General features: G+C 41.8%; 1 protein-coding gene across 1 annotated transcript in view; it reads left to right on the forward strand.

Moving 5' to 3' along the window:
- The first annotated feature begins 3,453 nt into the window (after positions 1-3,453).
- LOC112266203 (probable G-protein coupled receptor 149) overlaps positions 3,454-13,395 on the forward strand; it is a 19,095-nt gene continuing 9,153 nt past the window's right edge. The window contains exons 1-3 of the mRNA XM_042294973.1: positions 3,454-4,702; positions 5,560-5,749; positions 6,082-6,584. Coding sequence (XP_042150907.1) covers positions 3,728-4,702; positions 5,560-5,749; positions 6,082-6,584 — 1,668 coding nt within the window. The 5' untranslated portion in view covers positions 3,454-3,727. The remainder of the gene's footprint in view (positions 4,703-5,559; positions 5,750-6,081; positions 6,585-13,395) is intronic.

Below are 13,395 nucleotides of genomic sequence, written 5' to 3' on the forward strand. Positions count from 1 at the left end.
ACACTACACTTCTCACTGGCTGTCCCTCAAGTTGAATAATCACACTACACTTCTCACTGGTTGTCCCTTGGGTTGAATAATCACACTACACTTCTCACTGGTTGTCCCTTGGGTTGAATAATCACACTACACCTCTCACTGGTTGTCCCTTGGGTTGAATAATCACACTACACTTCACACTGGCTGTCCCTCGGGTTGAATAACCACACTGCACTTCTCACTGGCTGTCTCTTGGGTTGAATAACCACACTATACTTCTCACTGACTGTCCCTCGGATTGAAAAACCACACTACACTTCTCACTGGCTGTCCCTTGGGTTGAATAATCACACTACACTTCACACTGGCTGTCCCTCGGGTTGAATAACCACACTGCACTTCTCACTGGCTGTCTCTTGGGTTGAATAATCACACTACACTTCTCACTGGCTGTCCCTCAGGTTGAATAATCACACTACACTTCTCACTGACTGTCCCTCAGGTTGAATAATCACACTATACTTCTCACTGACTGTCCCTCGGTTTGTGGCAGGAGGATCTATTTCTCTCTCTCTCACACTCACTCACACACACACAGACTCATATTCATTTCACTGGTTGTCCTTGGATGTCGGACCATGACAAACATTCCAGAGGCTGAGATGTGTTATGTTATGTTATATTGTGTTATGATGTGTTATGTTATGTTATATTGTGTTATTATGTGTTTTGATGTGTTTTGATGTGTTATGATGTGTTATATGTTATATTTTGTTATCTTGGTTTATGATGTGTTATGTTGTGTTATGATATGTTATATTGTGTTGTCTTGTGTTATTATGTGTTATGTGTTATGACGTGTTATGTGTTATATTTTGTTATCTTGGTTTATGATGTGTTATGTGTTATATTGTGTTAAGTGTTATGTTGTGTTGTGATGTGTTATGTGTTATGATGTGTTATGATATGTTATATTTTGTTGTCTTGTGTTATGACGTGTTATGTGTTATATTTTGTTATTATGTGTTATGTGTTATATGTGATATGTTGTGTTATGATGTGTTATATGTTATATTTTGTTATGACGTGTGATGTGTTATGTTATATTGTGTTATGATGTGTTATGTTATGTTGTGTTATGATGTGTTATGTTATATTGTGTTATGATGTGTTATGTTATGTTATATTGTGTTATATTGTGTTATGATGTGTTGTGTGTTGTGTGTTGTGTAATGATGTGTTATGTGTTGTGTTGTGATGTGTTATGTGTTATGATGTGTTATATTGTGTTATAATGTGTTCTGATGTGCTATGACGTTTTATGTTCTGATGTGTTGTGATGCGTTGTGATGTTTTATGATGTTTTGTGTTCTGATGTGTTGTGATGCGTTGTGATATGTTTGGTTAATCTGGTCCACCCAGCCCGATCTCTAGCAATTGAGCCTGGAGACGAGGTAAGCCATCAGAGTGTGGATGGGCCCAATGGAAACAGTCACAAGATGTTCTCCTCTTAATAACCTTTTACTGCAGTGAGCTAAATCAGGGTCACACAAAGTGTTTCTTGGTAGTCTTAAACACATCTACTTTGAAACAACAGTCTACACCTCACACACATGGCTCTGGGCATAAAGCAAAGAAGACACCTGTAAACATGTCAGATATCGAGTTGAAATGTATTACGGCAGGGTAGCCTAGTGGTTAGAGCGTTGGACTAGTAACCGGAAGGTTGCAAGTTGAAACCCCCGAGCTGACAAGGTACAAATCTGTTGTTCTGCCCCTGAACAGGCAGTTAACCCACTGTTCCTAGGCCATCATTGAAAATAAGACTTTGTTCTTAACTGACTTGCCTAGTTAAATAAAAAAATACAATTTTGAGTTTACGTCCCAATATTACACGTTATATACATCACAGAAGACTGAAATACAAGTAAACTATTTATAGAAACACCGGATTTGAATAACATTCTACCCATGAGGCCAGTAGAAAACTTTACTGCAGACATGTTATCTTTATCTCCCAGTTGTTAAGGCCCATTAAGAGCTTATAGAAAGCTGGCCTGTCCATGTCATCTCTTTGGTGCTCCCAATCAAGGACTTACTGACACAAGGGTACTGTGGTCCACACACACACACACACACACACACACACAGACAGACACAGACAGACACAGACAGACAGATACAGACAGACAGAGCACACGCACGCACTCACACACACACACACACACAGACAGACGCACGCACTCACACACACACAGACAGACAGACACACAGACAGACGCGCGCACGCACTCACACACACACACAGACAGACGCGCGCACGCACGCACACACACACACACACACACAGACAGACGCGCACACGGACGCACGCACACACACAGAGACGGGGTGTTTTGTTGAAGCTCATTACTTGATGTAGTCTATGAGACATGAGCAGCAGGAGGAACCTCACGGACACTGTCAGGCTCCTTAATAGTCACCACTAGTCAGTGACCTGCTCCAACTCCCTTCCTGCCCCCAGACCTCCTACAAGCTTCACACACACCCCCCCGCTGTTCCCTCTGTGAACATTTACCCCCCTCCAATGGACATGTATATTTATCATTGACACAGTTGTAAACAAGTACTGTATATATATTATTAGTAGTATTATTTATAGTTTCATTCACACCTGCACTGTTGGAGCTCAGAGCTGAAGAATGTTACCGTACCCTGCAACTACACCAACTACACCTGTCAGTGTGTGTGTGTGTGTGTGTGTGTGTGTGTGTGTGTGTGTGTGTGTGTGTGTGTGTGTGTGTGTGTGTGTGTGTGTGTGTGTGTGTTTGTGTGTGTGTGTGTGTGTGTTTGTGTGTGTGTGTGTGTTTGCGTGCGTGCGTGTGATAAGACAGCAAACACACACACACACACACACACACAGACACATACATACATACACACACACATCACTCAGGTAGTGAGGAGCTGGAGCTCAGTTCATGCCATATGAATCTACTGAGTGAGACAAGCTATGGGCTAGCGCTAATGAACATACACACACAAACACACACACACACGGCAGGTAGCTTCAAGGTTAGAGCATTTGGCCAGTAGCCAAAAAGTCACCAGTTCAAATCCCGGAGCTGACAAAGTGAAAAATCTGTTACTGTGCCTTTGAGCAAGGCACTTTAAACCCTACTTCTCCAGGGACGCTGGACAATGGTGACCCTGGCCGTGACCCCACTCCCTGCTGGGATATGCAAGAACCACATGTTAATTACACACTAGAAGCAGCGAACACTTGTATAAATGTGTCACAGGATAAATACAAGCACACCACAAATTAGTATTAATATCTTACACCAGCCCGCCCTTATGAGAAAAGACTGTGACGACAGCGTGTTGTTTGTAAACCGGCTGCTGGAGACAAAGCGCAGCACGCGCTGCTCAGTTAGAACATAAATCGCGGATCATCCTCGAGGAGCATTGATGTCTATCTCCTCCAGTGCGCATCTAAAGTGCACTGGTAGTGTTAAAAAGTGTACTATTCTGGAAGCTACTTTCCGTTAAGGTTAAGATACATCCAACTGGACTGCTCAAATATAGCCTATCGGAGTGATTCACCAGGGATGTAGTCTAGCCTATGTGTGCCGTTCTAACTTGTGTAACGTTTAGGCATTGTTTCAAAGTTGTTTAAAAATATATATATATATATGAGCGGCTGAACATTGGGCAACACAAGGTCAACAAAGTTATCTAAATAAAAATGTCCTCGACTCTCAGCTCCCCATCGCCGAACAACAGCAGCCTTTTCACTGCGAGCTACGAGAGGACGGACCTCACAGAGGCGCAAAGACACAAAAGCATGCTTCTCTTCGGCTTGTGCGTTGCCATCGCTGCTGCTACCTTCGTGGGAGGTGTGTATTCTCTCATCTTTTTCATCCAGATGAGGTGGAAAACCATCCTGTGGCTCATCGTGGCTTCAATGTCCGTGGACGACCTGCTCAGCGTAATACCTCTCTCCCTCTTCATGCTCCTCCAGTGGGAGAGAGATGGAGAGGGAGGGTCGGTGACCATATGCACGTTATCGGGACTTCTCTATGTGTTCCAAGGACTCTCCAGCAATATGAAGGCTTGCCTTATCGCAGCCTACACCTTCTACGTTACTAAGCGAGAGAGAAGTCCTCGTCCGTTAAGCGTGATGTGGGCGATAGCCGGGGTGTGGGTAGTCAGCCTGGCCGTCAGTGTACTACCCCTGTGCGGCTGGGGGAGTTTCACCCCGGTCTCTCTAGGCTGTTTCCCAGAGAGCCACAGCTTTTACGTTCTGCTCCTTTTCTCTTTGTACTCCTTGTGTTTCTGCGGATTGGTCTTATTCTTCGTTCCTCTCACCTACCAGCTACTGTGTTCCAGGGAGCCACAGAGGACGTTCTACCCGAGCTACTTGGATATCGCCAGGGATCTGAGAGGGGACGGGTCTGCGCCTCTCTGCGACCTCCCGTCCTTCTCTCGGGATAGCTTGGACAGAAGTTTCAGTGCCTACAACGAGCTGTTTCCGGTTGGGTCGGGGAAAGGGCTAGGGGTACGGGGCACAGTGGAAACATATACCTGCCCAACCCCTACCTCTGACGGTGTACTGAGGGATGGAACCATCAGTAACTGGGAATCCCCGGTGTTCTTTGCACAAAAGCGCTTCTCCATGATCCTAGCGGTAGTGAGAGTTGTCTTGTGGATGCCGATGATGGTGAGTGGCCTGGAGATGGAAAAATGTGTAGATTAAGAAATATCAAATCGTATGTATGCTTTTATAACGAATAGGTGTTCATATGGGGTTTCAACTAGGTATATTATATTGTATACAGTGTATTTCCTGCAATGCCACATTGAATAGGCCTTATGCCTAATCTATAAACATGTAGGGTAAGGTGGGGTAACTACCCCCCATAAGAACACTATCCAATTGTAGACATAAAAAAGCCCCCATGGGGTAACTTGACCCCTGAAAATTAGTGTCTTAAAACCTATTTAATGAATTTTGTTTCACATTTTTTTGTTGTAATTAAGTCTTAAAAGCTAGAGACTAGTAGGTAGGCTATCTTATTTTAATTGAATAAATGTAATATTGAAACAAAATGGAATTGCACATCTCACTGTTAATATCCTCACTATAGCTAGGTTAGCAATTCAATTGGTGACATATTTTCACGTGAATATTCTACAATCTGCATCCCTGTGGAATGTTTTCGACACCTTGTCGAGTCCACGCCCCAACAAATTGAAGCTGTGCTGAGGGCAAAGGGGGGTTGCAACACCATATTATAAAGGTATTCCTAACGTTTTATACACTCAGTGTACATTACGTTTTCTCAATGACCAGATATTAGAACAACTTTAACTCAGAATCATTTTGTTATAGTGATTTTTTGTTGGTCTGTTGATGAGTCAGATGCATTTTAGTTGAACAAAGTGGTTTTTGTGAGAATTACACAGGGGGTAGGTGGTGGGGCAGCTACCTCACATCACCTTATGTCATAATCTAATGACGCGTTAGATTCATGAAGTAGGCCATATGGGTTTAAGTACATGCTGTTTCATCCACAGACTGTGGTGCTCGTGCGTCATGCTGTGAACGAGCACAGCCCGTCCCTGGAGGCGGTGGGAACTGTGAGCTTCTTCCTGACCCTGCTGGCGCCTGTGGTCACACCGGTGTTCATGCTCTCCGAGCGCTGGATCCACCTTCCGTGCGGCTGCTTCATCAACTGCCCGCGGGACACAGAGCGTGAGCCCACTGGTAGGCTATGATGCCCTCTGATTGTAAAGGGCCAGTGAGCTGAAAAACATATGGGTGCAAACCAGACGTTTATCTAAAGCAACGTAACATTTTAACATAGCCTATATGCCTATGAGAATAAAACGCCCAGTATTATTCCCCTTAACATACAGCCTACACATTAAACACATTTACACGGACACCAATTGTTACAATAAAACAATATTTGTGTCTGAAACACATAAGCCTAGATCGCTGTCGTTTAAAAAATTCAAAGTAATATAAATGTAATATGCATAGATTGTTTTTGTTTGTTGCAAAAGTCACTACATTTAAGAATTTTCTTCCCGCAGCAAAGAAGAGGAGGTTTGAGTTTAACCTCTCCTTCCAACAAGGATACGGAATATACAAGTTATCCCACGCAACCGAACCCCACCACAGCCTGTCCGTTGAGAAGTGTTCCTATCAAAACCTCTTCAACTTCACAGAAAACCAACTTGCTGTGCTGGACAGCTCTGGCGTCGCGAGCCTGCAGGCCGAGCTCGAGTTCATGACCCCACGTGAAGTAGACAGCTCCTCACTGCACGAGCATGGCGAGCTGCTTCTCGAGGCTGAGGCAGGTGGGGGAGAGGCCCTCGCGCTGGCAGACTGCCTCCAGTTTCCTCACGATAACCACGGAGACCAGGACAGCTTCTTCTGTGGATCCAGCTCCCGGGACTGCGAGGACCTCAACCTCACTGACACGTCGTCAGTGTTCGAGGGAACGGAACGGAGACTGTCGCATGTAGAGTGCAGAAAAATGGAGCTGACGGACTGGGAGTGGTGTAGGAGTAAATCAGAGAGGACCCCCAGACAGGTAGCTAACCTCCCAACGTTTCCCTAATAGGCTAACATAAACCAACTTTTAGGACCCTAAAACTCAACTCTGGACCTCAAAGCCAGTTCGACTGCATATTTTTTTATTGTTCCCCTCTAATCAGAGACTGATTTAAACGAGGGGCACCAGATGTGTGCAATTCATTATCAGGTAGAACAGAAAAACAGCAGACTCCGGATCTCGTAGGGTCAGAGTTGAAAACATCCTCTTTAGACCAACCAGTGCTGTACATTTAGAAAGGAACATGACTCAGGACAAAAGGCTAGCTAGGTAAAGACATGTTTACACCAAGGCTGCGTCACATTGACCTGTATAGCCTGACCCAGTGTTTATTCATCCTGGTCCTGGGAACCCAAAGGCACATTTTAGTTTTACACAGCTGATTCAAATGATCAACTTATCATCAAGCTTTAGATTTAAATCAGGTGTTTGTGGTGCTGCGGGAAAATATAAAAAATGTGCACCCCTCTGTGTCTCCAGGACCAGAATTAAGAAGCACTGTTATCATATAGACCTAGTGTCCCTCGTTGTATAACCGTCATATGATATTATCCTCCAATATGTCCCTTGTTGTGGAGCCATCATATGATATTATCCTCCAATATGTCCCTTGTTGTGGAGCCATCATATGATATTACCCTCCAATATGTCCCTTGCTGTTTTTTGGTATTTCTTGGTATTTTATTAGGATCCCCATTAGCTTTTGCAAAAGCAGCAGGTTCTCTTCCTGGGGTCCAACACAAAACATGAGACATGAAGTAATACAGAGCATTAATAGACAAGAACAGCTCAAGGACAGTACTACGTAATAATAAAAAGAAAATGGTACACATAGCCTAAATGTCAATGCATACACACAAACTATCTAGGTCAAATAGGGGAGAGGTGTTGTGCCGTGAGGTGTTGCTTTATCTGTTTTTGTAAACCAGGTTTGCTGTGTATTTGAGCAATATGAGATGGAACGGAGTTCCATGCAGTAATGGCTCTATATAATACTATATGCTTTCTTGAATTTGTTCTGGATTTGGGGATTGTGAAAAGACCCCCGGTGGCATGGATGGTGGGGTAAGTGTGTGTGTGTGTTAGTGCTGTGTGTATGTTGACTGTGCAAACAATTTGGGATTTTCAACACATTGTGTGATGCAGTCAGTCTCTCCTTAACTCTTACCCAATAGAGACTGGCATGCATAGTATTAATATCATTCCTCTGATTACAATGAAGAGCAAGTGGTGCCACTCTGTTCTGGACCAGCTGCAGCTTAACTAGGTCTCCCCTTGCAGCACTGGACCACACGACTGGACAATAATCAAGATAAGATAAAACTAGAGCCTGCAGAACTTGCTTTTTGGAGTGTGGTGTCAAAAAAGCGGAGCATCTCTTTATTACAGACAGACCTCCCCCCATCTTTACAACTATTGAATCTATATGTTTTGACCATGACAGTTTACAATCTAAGGCAACACCAAGTAATTTAGTCTCCTCAACTTGTTCAACAGCCACACCATTCATTACCAGATTCAGCTGAGGTCTAGATCTTAGGGAATGATTTGTACCAAATGCAATGCTCTTAGTTTTAGAGATGTTCAGGACCAGTTTATTACTGGCTGCCCATTCCATAACAGACTGCAACTCTTTCTTAATGTCAAGTGTCAGTGTGCAGCGGGTAGGATGGAGTCAGGCGCAGGACACAGAACTGAGTAAAAACGTACTTTACTCGGAAAATCACAAACTAATTCCATACAGGGAAAAATATTCCAGCTCGACACAAAAGAGCGACCACTTAACAAAGAACAAACACGCACAAAACCATTTGGGAACCAGTGGGTTAAATAGGGATGAAATCATAACATAATGGAAACCAGGTACAATCAAGACAAAACAAATGGAAAAAGACAGATCGGCGGTGGCTAGAAAGCCGGTGACGTCGACCGCCGAACGAACAAGGAGAGGCACCAACTTCGGCGGAAGTCGTGACAGTTAAGGGTTACAGTAACTTCATTAGCTGTGGTTGCTGATGCACATATGGTTGAATCATCAGCATACATGGACACGCATGCTTTGTTTAATGCCAGTGTCAGGTTATTGGTAAAAATAGAAAAGAGTAGAGGGCCTAGACAGCTGCCGTGAGGTTCACCCCACTTTACATGTTTGACATTAGAGAAACATCCATTAAAGAAAACACTTTGAGTTCTGTTAGATAGATAGCTCTGAATCCACGATATGGCAGAGGTTGAAAGACCATAACACATACGTTTTCTCAACAACAATACAGCTCCCACAATCTTCTTATCAATTTCTTTCAACCACTCATCAGTCATTTGTGTCAGTGTAGTACATGTTAGAGGTTGACCGATTAATCAGAATGGCCGATTAATTATGGCCGATTTCAAGTTTTCAGAAAAATCGGTAATCGGAATTTTTGGACACAGATTTTGGCCGATTACACTCCACGAGGAGACTTCGTGGCAGGTTGACTAACTGTTACTCAGTGCAGCAAGGAGCCAAGGTAAGTTTCTAGCTAGCATTAAACGTATCTAATAAAAACAATAAATCGTAACATAATCACTAGTTAACTACACATGGTTGATGATATTACTAGTTTATCTAGCTTGTCCTGTGTTGCAAATAATCGATGCGGTGCCTGTTCATTTATAATCGAATCACAGCCTACTTCGCCAAACGGGTGATGATTTAACAAGTGCATTCGCGGAAAAAAAGCACTGTTGCTGCACCAATGTGTACCTAACCATAAACATGCCTTTCTTAAAATCAATACACAAGTATATATTTTTAAACCTGCATATTTAGTTAATATTGCTTGCTAACATTAATTTCTTTTCACTAGGGAAATTGTGCCACTTCTCTTGCGTTCTGTGCAAGCAGAGTCAGGGTATATGCAGCAGTTTGGGCAGCCTGGCTCGTTGTGAACTGTGTGAAGACCATTTCTTCCAAACAAAGACCGTAATTAATTAGCCAGAATTGTACATAATTATGACATAATATTGAAGGTTGTGCAATGTAACAGCAATATTTAGACTTAGGGATGCCACCCGATAGATAAAATACCGAACGGTTCCGTATTTCACTCAAAGAATAAAGGTTTTGTTTTTGAGATGGTAGTTTACGGATTTGACCATATTAATGACCTAAGGCTCGTATTTCTGTGTGTTATTATATTATAATTAAGTCTATGATTTGATATTTGATAAAGCGGTCTGACTGAGGCAGCAGCAGGCTCGTAAGCATTCATTCAATCAGCACTTTCCTGCATTTGCCAGCGGCTCTTCGCTGTGCTTCTAGTATTGTGCTGTTTATGACTTCAAGCCTATCAACTCCCGAGATTAGACCGGTAATACTATAGTGCCTATAAGAACATCCAATAGTCAAAGGTATATGAAATACAAATGGTATAGAATTAAATAGTCCTATAATTCCAATAATAACTACAACCTAAAACTTCTTACCTGGGAATATTGAAGATTCGCGTTAAAAGGAACCACCAGCTTTCATATGTTCTCATGTTCTGAGCAAGGAACTTAAACGTTAGCTTTTTTACATGGCACATATTGCACTTTTACTTTCTTCTCCAACACTTTATTTTTGCATTATTTAAACCAAATTGAACATGTTTCATTATTTATTTGAGACTAAATTGATTTTATTGATGTATTATATTAAGTTAAAATAAAAGTGTTCATTCAGTATTGTTGTAATTATCATTATTACAAATATATATAAAAATTAATCGGTATCAGCTTTTTTTGGTCCTCAAATAATCGGCACCGTTGAAAAATCATCATCGGTCAACCTCTAGTACATGTGGAGTGCCCTTCTCTATATGCATGTTGAAAGTCTTGTTAATTTGTTCACAGAGAAATAGCATTGTATTTGGTCAAACACAATTTTTTCTAACAGTTTGCTACGAGTTGGCAGCAAGCTGATAGGTCTGCTGTTAGAACCAGTAAAGGCCAGTTTACCACTCTTGGGTAGCGGAATGACTTTGGCTTCCCTCCAGGCCTGAGGACAAAGACTTTCCTCTAGGCTCAGATTAAAGATATGACAGATAGGAGTGGCTATAGAGTCAGCTACCATCCTCAGTAGCTTTCCCTCTAAGTTGTCAATGCCAGGAGGTTTGTCATTATGGATAACAATCATTTTTCTCCCACACTAACTTTACAGAATTCAAGTTTGCACTGCTTTTCTTTCATTATTTCTTTTTTTTTATGCACGAATATGATGGCTCGCTGTTCGTTGTTGGCATTTCCTGCCTAAGTTTGCCCACTTTGCTAATGAAGTAATCATTAAAATAATTAGCAACATCAAATGGTTTTGTGATGAATAAGCCATCTGATTCAATGAAAGATGAAGTTGAATTTGTCTTTCTGCCCATAAGTTTCATTTAAAGTACTCCAAAGTTTTTTTTCATGATTATTTCTATCATTGCTCTTGGCATCATAATACAATTTTTTTTTTTTTTTTTTGAGCTTAGTCACACAATTTATCAATGTGCAGTCAGCCAGTCAGATGTGCAGTCAGACTTATTATGCACTTCTTCTGCCTCATCTCTTTCAACAAGACAGTTTTTCAATTCCTCATCAATCCGTGGAGCCTTAACAGTTCTAACAGTCTGTTTTAAATCACATTTGATTTAGTCACGTACACGTGTTTTAAGATGTTATTGCAGGTGTAGCGAAATGCTATGTGTTTCTAGCTCCGACAGTGTCGTGATATCTAGCAAGTAATATCTAACAATTTCACGACATATACCCAATACACACAAGTCTTAAGTATAGAATGTAATTAAGAATATATAAATATATGTATGAGCAATGTCAGAGCAGCTGTAACGATTCTCCTCCTCCAATGGGTACGGATACAGCTTTAGAACAAAGTTCTACAGTATTAGTAAAAATGTGATTGATACATGTGGATGATCTTGTTCCTGTAGTGTTTGTAAACACACTCAAAGCATCAATCAATGGCTAAAATAATTTCAGGGAATTATCCCTGACCTTACACCCCCCACATTACACGAACATGACAACAGGAGATACCTGTAGGCCTACATGTAAATGACACTATGTTGTTTTGCTGTCCTTCCTGTCTTAGTTAAACCACTTACAGTACCTCAGAATAGTAGAGTCGTACTCTGTATTTGACCATTGTGGTTTTAGGAATCCTCATTTTATTCAGATATAACCCTATGATTCTAAAGTCTCACTTCTCATGATAAGCCTTACATCTAAACCAAGGTGTTTAATGTAGCACCATGAAATCCATTAACACTCTTTGTGAACTCTGAGTCTAATTCAGATTCCGTTCTGTAGATAGTGTCTTCGGTCTGTTTCCAGGCCTGATGTGAACAGCTACAGTGAAAGGTGTGAAGGAGGTTTGGCCATATATTAATAATAAGTCCACAGCTGTAGGGATGTAGACTATACAGTCTCTCCACTGCTGCAGGCAACGGAGAAAGAGATGTTTTTCATCCCCGTTTGAGACCACCCACTCAGTCCCCGATCTCAAAGACACGCACATTCCCACTCACACACACCTGTACACGTGCTTACATGCATGTGTGTGAGTTGTACCTGTTCTGGTAATGGGTTTGTGACACTAACTGATAGTGGACTGAATGAGATAACAGCCAGGAGAAATCACACTGAATGATATTGAGATGACAGACAGGAGAAATCAGACTGAACGATATTGAGATGACAGACAGGAGAAATCAGACTGAATGATATTGAGATGACAGACAGGAGAAATCAGACTGAACGATATTGAGATGACAGACAGGAGAAATCAGACTGAACGATATTGAGATGACAGACAGGAGAAATCAGACTGAATGATATTGAGATGACAGACAGGAGAAATCAGACTGAACGATATTGAGATGACAGACAGGAGAAATCAGACTGAACGATATTGAGATGACAGACAGGAGAAATCAGACTGAATGATATTGAGATGACAGACAGGAGAAATCACACTGAATGATATTGAGATGACAGACAGGAGAAATCAGACTGAATGATATTGAGCTGACAGCCAGGAGAAGTCAGACTGAATGATATTGAGATGACAGCCAGGAGAAATCAGACTGAATGATATTGAGATGACAGCCAGGAGAAGTCAGACTGAATGATATTGAGCTGACAGCCAGGAGAAATCAGAGAGTTCTCATGACTAGCGACGAGGACCTCTGGCCTCTTCATGCAATGGGTTTTGAGAAGGAGGCAAGTAGAGTGGGTACGATGAATCAAGGAAATGCAATTGAGATTCTCCTCATGTATAAACCAACCCTACTGATGTTCAGCTGCAGTAAAATACCGGTGTCATGGATTGCAAAGTCAGGTGACTAGTTACCCTACACTATACATAGATGCAGTTTCAGTGACGATTGAGCAAAGATAATAGTCCAATTCTATCTGCCCCACAGTAGCCTGTTTTTACAACATACTGTACCCTATACTGTCTACTTTCTGTTTTACAATGTACTGAAACCTACACTGACTACTTTCTATTTTACAACATACTATATCCTAGACTTTCTATTTTACAACATACTATATCCTACACTTTCTATTTTACAACATACTATATCCTACACTTTCTTTCTGTTAGAAAAGTCTGCTTTTCTCCAACATCGCTGCCAGAATGTGATATTTCCTCTCAAGTTTTGTGGGGCACTGAGTCCCAAAAGAATTGATTTTAAGAGAAAAAATGTATGTGCTCGCCACAAGAAACCTGGAAGAGGAGACAACAGAACAGAGAGGAAGTAACAGT

This window comes from Oncorhynchus tshawytscha, linkage group LG13 (assembly GCF_018296145.1).
Source record: "Oncorhynchus tshawytscha isolate Ot180627B linkage group LG13, Otsh_v2.0, whole genome shotgun sequence".
NCBI lineage: Eukaryota > Metazoa > Chordata > Actinopteri > Salmoniformes > Salmonidae > Oncorhynchus > Oncorhynchus tshawytscha.